At 38.6% G+C, this 20,063-nt stretch overlaps 1 protein-coding gene across 2 annotated transcripts in view; it reads left to right on the forward strand.

The window, feature by feature from the left end:
• The window catches only part of TAF2 (TBP-associated factor 2), a 61,498-nt gene that overhangs the window by 19,993 nt on the left and 21,442 nt on the right, over positions 1 to 20,063 (forward strand). For both annotated transcript variants that reach the window (XM_088983415.1, XM_088983416.1), the window contains exons 15-18: positions 2,113 to 2,238; positions 2,337 to 2,393; positions 7,912 to 7,991; positions 8,102 to 8,144. In XM_088983415.1, coding sequence (XP_088839541.1) covers positions 2,113 to 2,238; positions 2,337 to 2,393; positions 7,912 to 7,991; positions 8,102 to 8,144 — 306 coding nt within the window. The remainder of the gene's footprint in view (positions 1 to 2,112; positions 2,239 to 2,336; positions 2,394 to 7,911; positions 7,992 to 8,101; positions 8,145 to 20,063) is intronic.

The raw sequence follows: 20,063 nt of genomic DNA on the forward strand, positions 1-20,063 counted from the left end.
TTGCTGTCTGGTCTTAAGATTAATTTAAGTAAGAGCGTAATGATAGGGGTGGGAGATATCCAGCAGTTGGTTTTGAAGATTGCTCTGGGGCTATGGGGTCTCTGATTGGGGAATTTCCTTTTTTCTTATCTTGGATTTCCAACTGGGGCTAGAGCTGCTTTTGCATCTACTTGGCAACCTGTTTTAGATAGAATTGGTCAAAGATTGGCAGGTTGGAAGGGGAAATTCCTATCCTTTGAGGGGAGAATAACCTTGATAAAAAGTGTTCTTTCAAATCTGCTGGAGAATTTTTGTGGAATTTTAAGGCTGAGAGAAAGAAGTTTCACTTGGTTAAATGGGAGGTGGTGTGCAGATCTAAAAAAGATGGGGGGTTAGGGGTGAGAAGGGTAGGAATCTTCAACAAAGCTTTATTGGGGAAGTGGGTTTGGAGGTTAGGGAGAGAAAGGGAGGCCCTTTGGAGGAGAGTGGTGGCTTGTAAGTATGGGGTGGTGAACTTTGGGTGGGATACAAAGGAAGTGAGACACTCGTATGGAGTTAGTGTATGGAAAGGGATCATGAGATGTAACTCTTTGATGATTCCTTCTTATACATGGAAAGTGAGGAGTTGTTCAAGTATAAGGTTTTTGGGAGATGATTGGTCGGGGGTTGGGAAATTCTGTGAAATCTGCCCAAGGTTAAGGTTATACAATCTGGTCAGGAAGGAAGTGCCTATTTCATAATGCTCTGAAGTAATTAATGGTGCTGTGGTTTGGAATCCAAATTTCATAAGACCTCTTTTTGATTGGGAGGTGGAGGAGTGTTTGGAGCTATTGGCAAAGCTTCAGGCCTTGGAAATCAATCCCTCAGATGCAGATATCAGATTATGGAAAGAGTGTAAGGAAAGTTCACAGTCAAGTCAATGTATATGGCTCTGATCAGAAATCAGGTGGAGGCTGATTCAGTTAGGGGTGTTTGGGGGAAACCAGCGCTTCCAAGGGCTGAAGCCTTTGCTTGGCTGATTTCTAGAGGTTGCATATTAACTCAGGACAACTTAAAGCTCAGAGGTTTTCGGTTTCCAAGTAGGTGTCTGCTGTGTTTTGCTGGAAATGACGATGTTCTGCCATGTTTTCAAGGCCAATTAGAGAAGGTGACTCTCTTAGGCTGAGATTCTTGCAGTTATGGAAGGAATCCAAAGAGCAAGAGATTTGAACATCAGACGTTTGGTCCTTGAAGGTGACTCGGAGGTGGTGATTAGATGGCTAAAGGGAGACAACAGTGGTTTGTGGAGCTACAGAAATGAAAGGAAAAATTCAAATGGCTGAGTAGGGACATTGAGGTGAAGTACAGCTGGGTGAAGAGAAATGCTAACTCAATTGCCGATGGGTAATCTTTATTTTGTGCTAAGTTCTAATTTTCTTCCCTTCTATTCTGTTGGTAGGGAGTTAAGACATTTTACCTCCCCCTATTGTAATTAAAGTTTCACAAAGTTTCACAAAGTTTCACAAAGTTGCACATAATTAATAAAGCTTATTGTTATTGATAAAAAAAAGAAAGGAAGATGTTCTTCACCTAATGCTTCAATGCAGCGCTACAACTCCCGTCTGGTCCTGTTTCTTCACGCTGTTCAAGGTGGACGGGTGCTCTATGTCAGATCCGGCTGAAATTTTTAGTTGCTGGCCAAGAATCCAAGGTGGTGTTAAAACTAAGATTTTATGGACCTCTATTCCCTTTGCTGTTTGTTGGGAGATCTGGAAGGAAAGAAGCAGAAGAATTTTTGAGGAGAAAAGAAAAAAGACTTTGGTGCTGTTTATTCCCTTGGCTGTCATCAGTTTGACAGTTATTGGTTGGATGCTGTTTATGCCAGAGTTTCATGGGCTGAAGAAAGAAGACTTTGGTGCTGATTTCTGGACTTATCTGACTTCATAAAAGGAGTTCTGATGTCTGTTTTGATCCTGAAAGTTTTGTTTTTTTTTGTGGTTTCTGTATTGTCTCACTTGTATTCTGGTGAGGGTGGCATCTTGTCACCTAGTTATGTTGTACTTGTTTTTTTTAGCAATACATTTTTTTCTTTATTTATCTTCAAAAAGAAAATATGCTAACTGTTATTTTAACATGTGGAAATGCTTGCATCAGATCAATCAGCTGGAGAAGGACAAAGATGTTGTGGCTCAGGCACATGCAATTGCAACACTGGAAGCCTTACCACAGCTTTCCTTTTCAGTTGTCAATGCTCTAAATAATTTCCTCAGTGACTCAAAGGTCTTCTATTAGATATCTAAGTGTCCTCATCTTTACTTGACATTCTTTCTATGAAATAAAATATGATTGGTCTATATTTTCCCGCCACACCTACACAGGCCTTTTGGAGAGTCCGGATCGAGGCAGCATTTGCACTGGCTCATACAGCATCTGAGGTATTATTCTAATACTTTGCACTTGTATATTTAGAAAACTTATATCTTATAATCTTGTATTCTTATGTATTTGAATGGTGATAACTGTTTCTTTCAGAGGCATTCTTGTGAACTGTTCTGCCATTATGGCAGCTGCTGATTTAAACCAGTCATGGTACTCTGAATTTCTAAGTTAGAAATATTGATTGATGTAGAGTAGAAAAAGTAGTGGAATTATTGGTTTGTAAATCTGTCTGTATGTTTGATATGTATATGTGTATGTACATGTAAAGGCATCTTTATATGCTTATAGCATATCAAGGGATTTAGATAGCCAATGGAAAGGATGTAGAGAACCAAATTCCTTCATGTGGACTGTTTCCCCTGTTCACATATTAACAGAATTTAGACAAATGATGGATTTTATCTTGTATGATGTTGCATTTCTGTACAAAATGCAACACTCTTATTTACATCTTTTACTAAAAGGGTGCATCATTTGGTTCTAGCATTCAGTGATAATTCACATGGTCATACACCATGATGAGGTTAAACTAAGAAATAGAGTGGTAGTCTATAAAGTTTCATATATCATGCATGATGTTATTCCATTATGGGGAAATCATGATTATTGATGATAACAAAATTGTTACAGGACAGATGATATTTCTTTTATACAAGGAAAAGTATTCAGAAAAAGTGGGAAGAAAAAAGACAAAATAGGTTCGTAGAAGTACGACTAGGTCCATATCGGCCAACAGAAATTGGACCCATGGACCCCCTGGACAGAAAAAAGGCCATGTAAAAGCACTATACAGAACAAACACAGACCATGTTTTCACTAAATAAAAAAGAAAAGAAAGAAATGCTAGCATGTTTTCAAGCTTCAAGAAGTACAACATGAACATCGTGTGAAATAAGGGCCATGCAAAGCTGAGCTATGTTTTACTGTTCATCATAGAATTTTGCAGATTAGTTGATGACTTTGCATCAAAGAAGTTTTGTTTTCTTTTTTCTTTACTTGACAACAAGAAAATTACACTAAACGACAATTATCATGGGAGCCACCTCAAAAGGATCTCATAAAAATAAACTTTGATGGGAGTAGTATGGGTAGCCCTGGATCATCTGGGGTGGGGGGAGTTTTCTGAGGTAGGAAAGGAGTGATTTTGGCAATATTTTCAGGTCCCTTTGTACAGGAAATTCTATTACAGCAGAAATGTTAGAAGTTTACATGGGTTAAGATTGGCAAAGCAGATGGAGTGGAGGAATATTATGGTTGAAGGAGATTCAAAGGTGGTGGTGAGCTAGCTGTGAGACAACAGTAAAGCAACGTGGTATCACAGGAATGAGATTAAAGAAATGAATTGGCAAGAACGGGATTTGGTGATGTATTTTAGATGGGTGAAAATATCAGCAAATGGCTTAGCTGATGCGTTGGCCAAACAAGGGGCTACCAGAGAGTTTGTTCTGAGCTATGTTATAATCAGTTCATATTAATACTGGAATGATCAGTTCACATTAATATTGGATTTTCGTGGGGTTTAAGCATTGTCCATGGGGTTAGGTGATGTTTCAGCCTAATGTTCAGTTGAATATATTGTTTAGTGGTGAACAATGAAAGTACACTAGATAAGAACATAGTTATGGTGGTATATATGAGGCCCCAAGTTACAGATAAAAAATGCCTATAAAAAAGTTACAGATCAGAAATAGGTGGCCAGGGTTAGTTACCCCCAAAGAATGTACACCAAACACTCCAACCCAGTAAATGAGGATTCTGGAGTCATCCCTTGCAATTCCCTCTCCAGCAAGAGATTTCAATGAAATTAGCAGATCTCACCTAGTGGATTAGGTGCTTCAATGTGGAAATCAGATATCTATATTTCTATTCAAGGTTGCATAGAAAGTTCGTTTCCTTCCTGATCTGTGTAGTGTTGTCTTTGACCAAATACATGTGAAAGAACTGCTCAATTGGAAGACCTTTTGCTAAAATAAGAAATTAGTTGGAGATAGAAGTCTAGAATGAATTAGCTCAAAGAGGGTGATAGGAATACAAAATTTTTTCATGCCATGGCAAATGGAAGGAGAAGGAAAAATGTTATCTCTAAGTTGGAGGTGGACTGAGTTATTATTACCCAACAAAATGAAATTGCTCATGCCTTTGTGGCTCACCTTAAGTCTGTCTTTAGAAGGCCGCTGAATGAAAGTTTTTGGCTTGATGGGTTGGATTGGGATGCCCTATTGGATGAATGTAAACTTTGGTTGGAAAGATCTAAAGCATCTAGGCTGATTGGTTTTACAATGGCTTTTTACCAGGATTGCTAGAAAATCTCGAAAGAATTCTTTTTGAGAGGGGTCTGGTAAATCCGGGGCTTAATTCAGCCTTCATTGCTTTGATTCCCAAACAAGATGATGCTATTCATCTTAAAGTATTAAGACCAATCAGTTTGATCAACAACCTTTCCTTTTTACTTTAATTGTTGATGTACTTGGGAGATTAAATATGAGAGCTGATTCTAGAGGTTTGGTAAGAGGGTGGAGAGTAGGTAGGGATGAAGTATCAATTACCCACTTGGAATTTGTTGATAATGCAATCATTTTCTGTGAAGGAGGCAAATTGAGTTGGGTTAGGAATTTAAAGCAGGTTGTACAAGTATTTCAGAAGATGCCCAAATTGAAAATCAATTTTGAAAAGAGTCATTGTGGGCTTGAATATGGAAGAGAGGGAAATAATAGAAGGAACAAAAGTTTTAGGCTGTGCGGTTTCTTAGTGTCCTTTGAGTGATTTGGGCTTACCTTTGGGGGATAATCCAAGAGATAACAACTTTTGGAATCCAGTGGTAGAAAGGTTTACTAAGAAATTGACTTCTTGGAGAAGTAATTATTTATCCTTGGGAGGAAGGATTACCTTGATTAGATCCACTTTGTCCAATCTTCCAGTCTATTTCATATTAGTGTTTAGGATTCCACAAGGGGTTAACAAAAGACTAGAAAAGTTGATGGGGGACTTTGTATGGGAACCGTGGGAGGAGAAAAAGGATCATAGGGTTAGTTGGGAGGTGGTCATTAGGAGTAAGGAGTGTGGTGGCCTAGGTATTGGGAATATTCAGGAAAGAAACATTACTTTTTTGGGAAAATGGTTGTGGAGATTGCTAAATGATAGAGACATCGTGGGCAAAGGTGATCATTAGTATTCATGGACTTGTTGTTGAAGGTTGGGATTCTAGAGTTTAGACTAGGGCAACAAGAGCTTCTCTTTGGAATCCATTCATGCCATTCTTTCATCCTATTTTCCTTTTATCTGGTATAATCCTAGCCTTGGGAATCGTGTCAAATTATCGGAACATGCTTGATTGGGCAATTCACCCCTAAATGAACAATTCCCATCTTTATTTGCTTTGTCAAACTATAGGGGTGAACACATTTTTTCTTTCTTGGATTACTCCCAACTCTAGGTTTGGTCTTGTATGGGATTTGGGTTTTAGAAGAGGTCTCCGTGAGTTGGAAATAAGTATTGTTTCATCTTTGCTCCAAATTCTTGAGAGAGTGGTCTTGGATCCTTCAAAAAGGGATAGTCGAGTATGGACTCTATCTTCCTCCGGTTCTTTCACATGTGTTTCATTCTTTAGGTTTTTAATATAGCCGGGTGATAGCCTTGGATTATCTTTTCTGGTTAAAGATGTGTGGAGGTTTTTACTGGAATTGTACCTAGAAAGAATTAATACTTGTGACTTGCTCTAGAAAAAGAGACCTAATTGGTCATTATCGCCACATTGGTCTTCTCCCTGCAAAGCTGAGGGTGAGATTTTGATTTCACTTATTAATCTCCTGCCCCTTATCCTCTTCAATTTGGGAATGGTTTTTCTCTTTGTTTGGACAGAAGTGGAACCCCCACCTTTCTTTGCTGGCCAAATAAGAGAGGGAGAACCCCTTTGGAGGTGCACAAGGGAAGCTGTGTGTTGGATGATTTGGGAAGAAGGGAATCGAAGAATCTTCTCAGGAATTGAGAGAACCAAGGGTGCATTAATTGAAATTATTACTATTAGAGTGGTACAATGGGTGAAGCCTCTTTGAAGAATTTTCTGCTGGTGACCTGATGAGGAAGTGGCTTGAAAGTGCTTGCTCTTCTTCCTTTAAGGCTGTGATTAGGCCTTCTTGGTGCCCACCTAATCGAGGGTTCATAAAACTGAATTTAGATGGAGGTAGTGAAGGAAATCCGGGTCCTTAAGGTATAGGAGGAGTATTTAGGGATGAGGAAGGAAGATTTCTTGCTCTTTTTTCAGGTCCAATTGGGGAGGGTGACTCTGAGTTTGAGGGCTGAAATAATGGCTGCTTATCTGCAAGTTGGTGATTGAAGGTGATTCCAAGCTGGTTATTAATTGGCTGCAAAAAGAGAAGGATGTTGGTTGGTGGGGCTACATCTATGAGAAGAGGAGAATTAGAAGCTTGTTACAAGACATGGTGGTCACCCTACAATTGGTGAAAAGAGGTGCTAATTCCTTTTCCGGCAGTTTGGCTAAACAAGGGATGGGAAGAAATCAGTTTCTGTGGGCAATATTGTAATATTTTTTCTGTTTTGGGAGAGCTAAGAGAGTTTATCTCTCCCCTTTTTTTTCCTTGCACTGCCTCGTTTTTATTATATTAATGAATTTGGTTCTGTCATTGATAAGAAAAGAACTTCTCGGAGTGATCCTTTACAAATCAATTGTTTTGAACTCTTCCATTACCAAATTGGTCAATATGGGCTGTGTTATAATTCTCAGGTGAAAAATGATACAGAAATTGCAATTTGTCTCTTTAGTTGAATTTGAATTTATATATATATATTTTTTAAGAAAAGGTATAGTATTCATTGAATTTGAATTTGCATTTGTTTTCCTTTTGTATGAATTTCTTTTGAACTTTAAAGGAAATCATTTAAAGGTATTTGTACAACCAATTTGGTGGGTCTGCCCTTTAGGCTTCGTTCGTCTTTTGGTACTTGGGCAAGTGTTTCCTAGTCAAAAGTTGCCTGAGTAACTTTGGTGCCGGCATTCTTCTATGTCTTCACTTATCTGGGTAAAGAGACAGCAGGAGGGGATTAGCATTTTCGGTGAGTGGGTAAGCAACTTACCCACACTTCAGGAGGGTGGTAAATTATCCGGTTATTCACTTACCATGGGACCCATTATAGTGGCTAAGAGCGCGGGGTAGTTGGTAAATTACCTGGTTGACCAACTTAACCTCCATGAGATACTGACAAACGAACGGGGCCTTAATGCAATTCATTACTTGTAAAAAATCTGAACAACCAATTTAAATTTGATTTTATTGTAAATGCCATTAAGGTTTCCTTCCCATTGTATCCTGTTTGTGTTGCTAACAACTTAGGGACTAAACAGTACTATAACATCGGATTAAAATCCATTTTGGAATGTGAATGCCTGGATAGTATACCATTTATTTGAAACAGCACTACATATTTGTCTCCTGGTTTACTTTTTTTTTTCCTTGTCTGATCTGAATATGCAATTCATTGAGCTGTTTCATTTAACAGGAGACTGATTGGGCTGGTTTACTCCATTTAGTTAAATTTTACAAAAGCCGAAGATTTGATCCAAATATCGGGCTCCCTAGGTTTTTTCTTTACTTATTTAATTTGAAGTTTAGCAAACTAACCAGCAGCTATTGTTTCTATTTTAAGTTGGTAATTTACAACATTAGTTCTTGGTTTCTTTTCCTGCCAGGCCGAATGACTTTCATGATTTTCCTGAATACTTTGTTCTTGAGGTAATGCAATGAGGTAGGATTTAATGTATTTTATGTGAAGCATTGTCTTGCTGCTCAATTTGCTGTCTAATATGCTGTTTAACTTTCTTGTTGTTTGAGTTACTTTATATGAAACATTAAATGTTTATGTACTTGTAATTGATTTCATCAATCAGAAATAATAAAGAACCAGAACAGGTAGATAGGTAGTTAATGGGGGTAAAATCAGCAAGAAACTAGTGAAAGAAGAGAAGAGAAAGGGGAGAAGGAATGGGAGAACACTCCAATCGTGGGAACCAGGTGTGTTCCCATTATCTTCTATATTAACACTAGAAGTTCAGGACTGTTATCAGTCTTGAACCCTAATGAATCTCAGGATCGAAGATAAGCAGAAAGAAAGAGGGGAGAAGAGAAAGAGGGAGAAGAAGCAGTAGAACACAAGGGTTGAAAGGAGGAGCAGAAGCTTCATGTTCTGCCGCCGCCACTTTAATTAATATTTATAGGTTATGCTCATTACATGGAAATGACAGATCTGCCCTTAGTCTTTACATAACAAATAGAGTAAAACAAAGACTGAAATAAATAACAACTGAAACAACTAAATGACCAATAGCTAACCCTAGGCAGACTAGAATATCTTCTACCCTACGAACACAGTGGGACCGTAGCTGTGGGGCCCACTTCAGTGTTCTCTACACCCCCTCAAGTTGGGAATAAATGTTTATCATTCTCAACTTGGATAGATCTGCCTCTAGCTTCTTCCGTGATACAGCTTTAGTGAGGATATCTGCTAGTTGCATATTGGAGGTGATGTATGGGAGACATACTTCTTGTGATGAGACCCTCTCTCGTACAAGGTGTCGATCAACTTATATGTTTAGTCCTGTCATGCTGCACTGGGTTGTGTGCTATATTAATAGCTGCTTGATTATCACAATACAGCATCAGGGGCTTCTCATACTCAACGCCCAACTCCTCAAGTAGTGATCTCAGCCAAAGAATTTCAGCCACTCCATTAGCCATTGACCTATACTCAGCTTCAGCACTGGATCGAGAGACAACACTTTGTTTCTTACTCCGCCAAGAAACCAGGTTACCTCCCACAAGAGCACAATATCCAGAGGTAGACTTTCTGTCATCAACACTCCCAGCCCAATCAGCATTTGTATAGACTTCCACCTTCATGTGGTCATTGTTCTTGAACAGTATACCTCTACTCAGGCATCTCTTCAAATATGCTAGTATTCTTTCTGCTGCTAGAAGGTGTGTGGTTCTAGGAGAATGCATGTACTGACTGATAACACTAACGGCATAACTGATGTTTGGTCGGGTAAGGCATAGATATAGGATCTTTCCCACTAACCACTGGAACATAACTTTGTCTTCAAGCAGCTCCCCACTCTCTGCATTAATCCTGTGGTTCTGTTCAATAGGTGTATCTGCAGGTTTGACACCTAGCTTTCCAGTTTCAGCCAAGAGATCTAACACATATTTCCTTAGAGAGACAAAGATCCCCTGCTTAGATCTAGCAACCTCAATACCCAAACAATACCGTAGTGTACCCAGATCTTTCACCTCAAATTCTTGATGAAGAAGCTGTTTGAGGGACTCAATCTCATGGTTGTCGTTTCCTGTGACCACAATATCATCAACATAAACTGCAAGTAGTGTCAGTGACGACTCCACCCTCTTGATGAATAATGTATGATCTGACTGGGCCTGTACATAACCGAACTTCCCAAGGGCTAGTCTGAATCTGTCGAACCAAGCTCTAGGTGACTGCTTCAAACCATACAAAGCCTTATTGAGCCGACAAACTTTCTTACCTGCCTCTGTATCATAGAATCCAGGAGGCAACTGCATGTAGACCTCTTCCTGCAAGTCCCCGTTCAGGAAAGCATTCTTAACATCCATTTGGTACAAAGGCCAAGTGTAGCTTGCTGCAAGAGATAATAGAACCCGAATGGTGGTCATCTTGGCTACCGGGGCAAATGTCTCCAAGTAATCTATACCATAAGTTTGAGTGAACCCCTTTGCAACTAGCCGAGCTTTGTACCTCTCAATGGAACCATCCGCATTATGCTTCACAGTAAATACCCACCTGCATCCAGCTAGTTTCTTTCCTTTGGGCAAGTCAACTAGCTCCCAGGTATTATTTTTCAATAGGGCATCCATTTCAACTTGCATTGCACCTCTCCACTCCGGGACTGATAGGGCTTCTTGCACTGTTCTCGGAATAGGGACATCAGCAACAGAGGTGAGATAGGACCTGTAGGAGGGAGATAGGCGATCATAGGACAAAAAATGGGAGATGCAGTGGGCTGTAGATGTGGTGCAATGCCGTTTTCCTTTACGGAGGGCAATGGGAAGGTCAAGGTCATCTACAGAGGGTGAGGTAGCAACAATGGAAGGAGTCTCTGTGGGCCCTAGGACTGTAATATCTGGACTTGGAGCTGCAGAAGAGATTATAGCTAGCTAGGATTGCTAATGACCAGGATCAATCTGCCTGCATCGCCTATGATAGACTCTCAACTCCCGATCCCTTTGACCACCCTCGCTACTACAGCCCTCATCATCAACTGGAATAGGTAAGGGAACAACCCCAAAGGTATTAACCCCGTCCTCACTGCACTCCTCCCCCTGAAGAAAAAAACCCAAATCTCCACGCTCACTACTCTCCCCCTGAGGAGAGACCCGAGAATAGTAGGGTGTCTCCTCAAAGAAAGTGACATCCATGGATACAAACTTCTTCCCTGAGATAGGATCATAACAACAATAACCCTTTTGAGTTTGTGCATAACCAAGAAAGATGCATTTGGAGGCCTTGGGTTGAAACTTGGAGTGATTGGGACCAAGAAGCTGAACAAAACAGGTACAACCAAATGTCTTGAGGGGAATAGTGAACAACTCCTCATTGGGATATAGAAGGGAAAAATGAGGTTTCATATCAAGAACCCGAGAAGGAATCCGATTAATAAGATATACCGCCGTAAGGATAGCATCACCCCAGAAGCGAATAGGGACATTGGAGGTAAACATAATACTTCTAGCCACCTCCAAGATGTGCCTATTCTTCCTCTCTACAACCCCATTCTGCTGAGGTGTATGAGGACACGTGCTCTGGTGGATAACCCCATGATTAAGGAGGTACGGTGCCAATGGCTTAGCAAAGTATTTTTTTGCATTATCAGATCTAAGTACTTTTATCCTAGCATCAAATTGTGTTAGGATCATTTGGTGGAAGTTTTGGGTCAGGACATGCACCTCATCTCGTGATCGTAAGATAAACCCATGAAAAACGGGTGTGGTCATCAACAAATAGTAAAAAATACCTGTACCCCCCCATAGAAGGAATGTGATATGGCCCCCAAACATCAGTATGCACAATATCAAAAGAACTATTACTCCTTTTATTACTCAATGAATAAGAGTTTCTACAATGTTTAGCCAACTCACAACTTTCACACTTCAACTGAGATAACTCAACAGACTCAAACAAAGTAGGAAACAGACTCTTCAAGGACCGAAAAGATAAATGACCCAATCGGTTATGCCACAACATAACCGGACTCACAACTTGAGAAACCAATAACTTCTTATCCACTGACTCTTCCCGACGAGAACTCTCCCCGAGCAGATAGATCCCATTCGTCTCACAGCCAGTCCCAATCACCTTCTTCGTCTCCATGTCCTGAAAAACACATCGGTCAGGAAAGAAAGTTACTGAGCAGTTCAAATGTTTGGTAATGCTACTGACGGAAAGGAGGTTAGTATCCAGTTTAGGAACATGCAAGACAGAGGACAAGGATATAGTATCTGACAGTTTGATGTCACCCTTGCCAGAAATAGGGACAAGAGAGCCATCAGCTATAGATACTTTATCCCACCAGAAGATAAGTGATAAGTAGTAAACAGAGAGGGCAAGTTGGTCATATGGTCAGATGCACCTGAATCTATTACCCAACACAGTTCAGTGGTACCTGGAGCGGAGGCATGGTAGGCTGAAGCTCGAGTACCTAAGTGTGCGAAGGCCGATGTAGCTGGAGTTGATGATGATTGCGGTAACTGAGCTGAACTGCCAACTTCCTTCTCCAATTGTATTAGAGCTGCCCGAACTGCAGCTAAGGTCTCTAATGGTGTGCCTCTCGTGCCAGATGAGGATGCTGAATCAGTAGTCGTAGCCACATGAGCATTACTCCTTTTATTTCTCAACTTTGCTGGGACCAAATGTGGATGCAGCTTCCAACATGTTTCTTTTGTGTGTTTAGGTTTCTTGCAATGCTCACACACCACATCCCTTTTATCTTCCTTCTTTCTGTCCCTCTCTGAATCACTCTCTGTTTTGGGTTTGACAGCTACCAAGGCAGGTGTAAGCGGCTGAGGTTGCATCATGACTTTCCTCTTGGTCTCTTCACATTTCAACTCATATGCTCTGGCAACATTAAGGGGTTGGGAGTAAGTCTCTTTCATCACATTCCATATCTCCTTGGCTGTCTTTGCCCATAAGTAATTTCGGCTGATATGGGGCTGCATTGAATTACAGAGCCATGTCATAACCAAGTAGTTTTCTTGGACCCACTTGGTATACGTAGGGTCTCCCTTGGAAGGTTCTGGTACATCTCCCAAGAGATACCCTACTTTGCCCCTTCCCCCAATTGCCATCTTGGCTGATTGGGCCCATTCCAAGTAGTTTGATCCATCAAACTTTACAGTTGTAATCTGAAAACCTGTCTCAGAACCACCACCATAACTGCTGTTCCCAAAACTGCCTTCTGCCTGATTCTTAAGCTCCATTTCAGTCAAGAACCAGAAGTATCAAAGATTATGGTTACTACAGTCAAAACCAGCACTATATGTCCCAACAACAGTCACAAAATCAGTAGAGAACCAATCTGTACTCACGATAGATGTGCATGAAATATATATAAGACTGATCTGAAATCAATAACCACACACTACAGCAACAGTTCGAACTGTTTTCACCCCTTCAAAAGTGTTTGAAACCCCAAAAGAAGACTGAAACACAGTTTGAAGGGCAATCTGATATGCTGAAGCAAATTCGAGGTTTTAATCAGTCCTAAGAGCCTTACGGATAAGGTTTGTATTAGGGTTAATATGAAACCCTAAAACTGATCAATGTTGAGGAGAATTCTGGGGTTTGCCGCAGGAATAAGATCACAAGTTTCGGCCTAATACTAGGGTTTGCCGTAGGGATAGGACAAAACCCTAGAGAAACCCTAGAGAATAGAGAGATAAAACCCTAGAGTAGTTCGGCCACCCTTACTGGATAGGTCCAACCTATATTTTCTGATGTTACTTCTCTCAGAAAGTAAAAAACTTAAAGTAGAATGCAGTTCGCTGCCTACCAAGGTTACCCGAACCCTAGCCTTCTCTGATTCTTCCTGATCACCAACTTGCTACAACTGTGATACTTCTTCAAACAACTGCTAATCCTCTGGAGATCTCCAAGAACCAGTCAACGAACTCTGCTTTCTCAGTCTTCCAGCCTTAGATGGTTCTCATGTGGTCGGCTGGACTAGGCTCACATGAGAGAACTTAGCTCTGATACCAACTAGAAATTCAGGACTGTTATCAGTCTTGAACCCTAATGAATCTCAGGATCGAAGATAAGCAGAAAGAAAGAGGAGAGAAGAGAAAGAGGGAGAAGAAGCAGTAGAACACAAGGGTTGAAAGGAGGAGCAGAAGCTTCATGTTCTGCCACCGCCACTTTAATTAATATTTATAGGTTATGCTCATTACATGGAAAGGACAGATCTGCCCTTAGTCTTTACATAACAAATAGAGTAAAACAAAGACTGAAATAAATAACAACTGAAACAACTAAATGACCAATAGCTAACCCTAGGGAGACTAGAATATCTTCTACCCTACGAACACAGTGGGACCGTAGCTGTGGGGCCCACTTCAGTGTTCTCTACATTAACTATTATAAACTAATTGATAAATTACATTAGTGTCTCTAGTTAGGTGGCAGAAATAAAAGCACTCATTAAAGGGACTAAAGCAGGCCTATGGGTTGATAATAAGACTGATATGAAAGACTCAAAATTATAACGGAAAACATCAAAACAATTAAAAGTAAATAATCCCAATTGGTAGACATAAACATGTCAGATGATCTGTGTATGCATAAGAAGAGCTGTAATGTAGCATGGGTATGGGGTCCTTTTAAAAACAGATTGTGGTAGGTTGATTTATTAGGTAAAAGAGTCTAGATTTCTGCTTGGGTGAGAAAAGAAGAAACCAATGAGAGTTTAAACAGTTTCAAGTTATAAAAAGTAAATTGCTATGTGCAGAAATTTAGAGTGCAATGGTAAGGGCTAAAAAGAGGAAAGAATGATCAAGAAAGGAGTGGCTGCTGTACTGGCAAAGTGGGGTAAAAGGGAGCATTTGTTTTGAGGCAACCTTTTTTTTTTTTTAATCAGCAGGAAAAGAAATTTATTGATGAAAACTTGGGAGTTACAAGAGCTTGGGTGTAAATTCCACCCCAAAACAACAAAAGATTACAGATTTACCCAAAACATTTGCTGCCTCACAGCTCCTTCTTTGGCCAAAGTGTAAGCCATTCCATTTTCTGTTCTTCTCACCCACATGAAGGCAACATTTAGCTCCTTTGTTAGGCTTACAATCTCCCTGAATTTATACTGGAATACCCAAGGAATCTGGGAACTGTTCCTGGTCCATGAGGTGATTACTTGGGAATAACCTTCCACCTCTAGATTGTGGAAGCTCAATTGTTTCGCAAGCCTTAACCCCTGTAGTAGACTGACTAGTTCTGCTGTCAATGCATCACCATGCTCCAAAGGTCCTGAATACAAGGCCACCACTCTACCTTCTATTATCTGAGAAAACAGCCCCTACCCAGCCAATCCCTTGTTGCTAATAAAGCTTCCATCAAAGTTGAGTTTTATGAAGTCAGGGGCTGGGGGCTTCCACTCCATCACCATCCTTGCCTTGTGTTGAGTCGATAGTGCCACCTTTTTCCAGGTTCTCAAAATATCATTTAGTGAAAGGACTTTGAAGTAATCCAATGTTTTCACCTACTGAGCATCTTATAGTTTGACTAAATCAAAGATTTCTGCTTGAGTCCTACTTTTTTCATTGAAAATTCTTCCATTTCTTTCTTCCTAAGTAGTTCAAACCATAACTGTTCTTTTTGCTTTACAAAGTAATCTTCCTCTTTTTGTTGGTTGTCTCAAGAAAAGAGGATCAAAAAGGCCCGTCACATCCTGTGGAGGAGTCCATCTGCAGCCAAATAGAAAACAAAGCTGCTCCTAGATACATTGTACACAGGAATTGGAAATTGTTTCACCCCTATCAAGCAGAGAGAACACATGTGAGGGGATGGGCATTTATTTAGCCTTATTTTCTGTAGCAGATCACAAGTGTTTATCTTTCCAAGAAGGATCCCAACAAAGGGCCTGAATTTTAAGACGGATAGGCTTGCTCCAAATTTCTTTCACTAGGAAATTCACCCCCAAGGCAGTAGGTTATGTTAAGAAATTGAAAGAAGAAGCACAACTGAAAGATCCAACTAGGGATATTGACCACACCCTATTGTCCTCCAAATTTTGATCCAAATAAACTGTCTAAAGTCTAGACAATAAAGTGTAAGAGATTCACATTTTGAATCCCTAAGCCCTCTTCTAAAGCCAAAGTCCCAACTTAAACCCGATTCAGAGAAAGCCACAAATTTTGAGATAGATTCAAGTTTGTAAATGGAGAGTGCATACAGCAAGTTTTTTTTTTTTTTTGATAGATCATAGAACAAGGAATATTGGACTTTGAGAGGATTGTCCCCCAACCAAATATCCTCCCAAAACAAGACTTTTTAGTCTGTTTCCCACATCATATTGAATGAGATTGAGGAAGATGGGATATACCTCATAGATTGCTTTCCAAGGAGAGGTTGAAGTTGCATTAGAGGCTACCTTTGTATCCTAGGCACAATTCAATTGCCCATGTATGCTTTTAATAAACCTGTGCTAGAGCTTTTCGCTTTCAAGTGGAAATCTGCACAACCATTTCCGTAGGAGAGCTAGATTCTTTTGAACCTAATTACCTAACACAAGTCTCCCCTTCTCCTTTGGTCTACTAATATATTCCCAATTAACCAAGTGATCGTTCTTCTCAACTCCTGGTTCCCATAAAAAATCCCTCATGATCTTCTCTAATTGCCTAGCAATCTTTAACAGAGACACTGAAATTGAGAGGAAATACATTGTGAGATTTGCTAGAGAATTGTTTGAGCCACTTAACTGAACTTTTAATTTACATTATAAAGTTGCCTCAATTGTTTTGAGGAAACTTATAATGTAAATTAAAAGTTGGGTTAGGACTGTTAGGTGGCTTCAAGATGGATTAATATTTTAGGTTGGTCAAACACTGCTGTTGATTCTTTATCCACAATCAATAAAAGCTTTTGTTACCAATAAAAAAAACATTGGAAAGAGAGCATAATATGAGCTTGAGCAAGAAAATTGTATACAAAAAAAGAAGAGGAGATTTGAGAGAGGAGAGGGGAAAACATGTACTGATCCGGTCTTTCACAATTGTAACTTTTTTCCCATTGAAATCTTTCCAAATTGATAATAATAGGACTGGCTTACAGATTTGATGCAGTACGAGGTTTAGACAAGTTAAGTAAACATTTACAAAGTTGGTTTTTGAAGACCCACCTTAGTAGCTAGTACATATAGGTGGAGGATGATGCAACACAGAAGGAAGCTAATAAGTTTTATGCAAGTTGGGACCACTACAAGACACCTAAGAAGCAGAGATGATGCCACCGATCTAACTTGGTAAATATTTACTGAGATAGCATCGTCACGGTATTTCTATCTTAGTTCATGTTTACCAAATTAGCGCCAATTTCCATCTTAGTTCGTAATTACGAAGTTAGCGACTTAGCGTTATCATGGGATTTCAAACTTGTATTCAATTAGGTCTTTCTTTTTTGAAGAGATTTAGTAGGATTATAATAAGGAGTGTTTTATTAGATTAGGAAACTTCTTTGTAGGAGGCATAAGGGTGTAAGTCTATATAAAGAGTAGCTAGGGCAATACTAAGGGGCTTTTTGATTGATTTTCTCTTAAAGTATTCAATGAAGAGCATGGTTTCAAATGTCGCCCGACATATGTCGATGTTGAGGCTCACCGACATGAAAATGGATGGTAATATAAAAATTACATTATTTCGGTCGACATTTCCTATATTTTGGAAATGTCGACCAAATTGGTCCAAATAACCAAAAAAAGACAGTTTTTCCTATTATGTCGACATGATGTCGATAATGTCGACAGGATGCTGACTAATGTACATTAATAATATAATATATTAGTATATTATATTACTATAATACAATATATTAATATAAATTATTCCATTAATAATTTCTATTGAATATTTCAAATAAAATATTTATAAAAAAGAATTAAGAAAATATAAAAACAAAAGAATAAATTAATTACTTTATAATATAAAACATAAAATATTTTTCAGGTAATAAAATATTAACTAGTTAGTATTTTTTAAAATATTTATTAAAATCAGAAAATGTTTATTAAATTTTTTAATAAATCATATTCTACATTTAATATAAAACTCAGAATAAATTTATTAAATTTTATACTAAATCATAATTTATTACAAGTTTAGTATTAAAAATCATAATAAATTCATTAAGTTTTAAAAGAAATCAGAATTTATCATAATCTTAATACTACAAAACGGAGAACCAGTTTATTAAATTTATAATAAAACATAATGTATTATAACTTTAATATTTTGAAAAATCAGAATAAGTGTATTTCTATTTACTAGTGTGAAATAAATATATTAGAATTTATAATAAATCAGAATTAAAAATAAGAAAAGAAAAATATCAGATAACCTTGTAAAAACATCAAAATGCATAATAAACCAGTAAATCACCATTTACTAATTTGTTATTGATCTTAGTTTCTTAGCTTTATATAATGGTTGGGAATAAGATAATAGTCTAGAAATATGTATTAATGCTTCTTTTATCATTTTACAAAATATCATTGCATATTTCCACATATTTCATAATACTTTCACAATGACTCTATTTTTTACAATATTTCCCCTCGACATTTCCGACATATGTCCTATATTTTGGTAAGCAACATTTCCGTCGACATCGACATTTTAAACCTTGGTGAAGAGTTGTTCTTCCTGTTTATTTTGGCTTTGGTTCTTTTCTTTTATGCTTCTCTGAACATGATTTGTTTCCATACTGTGCCAAGGTCTTACTTATTGGTCTACTAACCCCTGTAAGTTGCCTAATTAGGAATCCTAAGGAAAAATGGTCTGATTACTTGCACCTTTGACTTAACATTGCTAGAAACTTAATAATCTCATTTGAGTGCTTTAAGTAGAAACCATTTTCTAACCTAAAGAAATCAGAATGTAATATGATTAATAAATGGCGTTTTTACTAATAGTTATACTGGAATTACTAAAAGTAGTGGACTCAAAAGCTATCATAAATTATAAGTTTGTTTTTCACTAAACAGTAAAGTTGTAAAAGGCTAGTTGTACTCAACCTGATGAGTACCAAGTAGACATTAAAATCTCTACACCAAAAGAAGTTGACCCAGCTTTTAAAAGAAGCTTAGTTGCAAAACTACCCTGTGAAGAGATATACAAGGAGCATTCAAATATGCCCAAATTTGATTACTTCATGAATCTACTTTATCTGTAGACTTTAATGATTGGGAGATTCAGCAAGTAGGAAATCTCCTAGCTCTGCTCCAAGAGCAGACTCTGAATTTTCAAAGTCAGGATTCAAGAGTGTGGTAGTGGAACAAATCAGGAGAGTTCTCAGTTAAATCCTTCTACAGTTTTTTAGTCAAAGGAAATCAAGTTCCTTTTCCTAGCCGGGCCATTTGGGGAGCAGTGGCACCCTCTAAGATCAAATTTTTTGCTTGGGTGGCAGCTTTAGAGAAATGCCTCACAAAAGAGATGCTGCTGAAGAAAGGTTTTATGTGTAATGACTTGAGATGCAACCTGTGCAGTGTGGAGATGGAATCAGTTAATCATTTGTTTCTATATTGCAAGCTTGTAACTGTGATTTGGAACTATTTTCTAAAGAACTTAAAGGTAAGCTGGAGTATGCTGGCCTCAGTTAGAACATGCTTGGAGGCTTGGCACATATCTGGAATGACAAAGAAGGGGGAATTATGCTGGTCCTCAAACCCTTTGGCTATTTTGTGGGCAGTTTGGGCTGAAAGGAACAACAGGACTTTTGATCAGAAAGCCTCCTTGGAAGATGAGGTCATTAACAGGGCTATAGAGCTTCTTAGGAGCTGGTTGTCTATACACACAGGTTTTAAAGAGGATACAACTGATTGTACTTTTTTGAGGTCCTTTTGTTGCAGTTTTTGTACAGTTTCTCGTTGTACAAAGGACCGGTTGATCAATACAATTATACTTTGCCTTTTCTCAAAAAAAAAAAATCAATCTTGATTCTCTCAGGTGAGTTAATCAAATTTAACTCGCTAGGTGCTTGTATGCTATCTGTCTAAGCTTGTTGGGTGTTGATGGAGTTTATGTGGCCAGTTTTAGTCAGATTCCTTTTTGTGTCCTATGCCACCTTTATTGCTAAATCGTCACTTATATACAGACTTCTTCCTCTTGATTCCTTCCCCTGGTGAATACCATCAAGAGACACTTATTGGGGATGGGTCCCTTCTTTGAAATTAGAGGACCAACTGTTAATATTTGTCTAAATAAGGCTTCATATAAAGAATGCCACCTTGGTTGGTATTACTAGGACTCCAAATAATTTGTTTGGGAAGACTGCCTCTTCCTGACCTATTAGATTGAGAAAGATATTCAGTTCCATTTTCCTGTAAGCAATCTTGATGGAGGTTGTCCTTGTCATTGAAATTTAGA

Source organism: Nelumbo lutea, chromosome 4, assembly GCF_056320005.1.
Source record: "Nelumbo lutea isolate HS-2025 chromosome 4, American lotus-T2T, whole genome shotgun sequence".
Lineage (NCBI taxonomy): Eukaryota > Viridiplantae > Streptophyta > Magnoliopsida > Proteales > Nelumbonaceae > Nelumbo > Nelumbo lutea.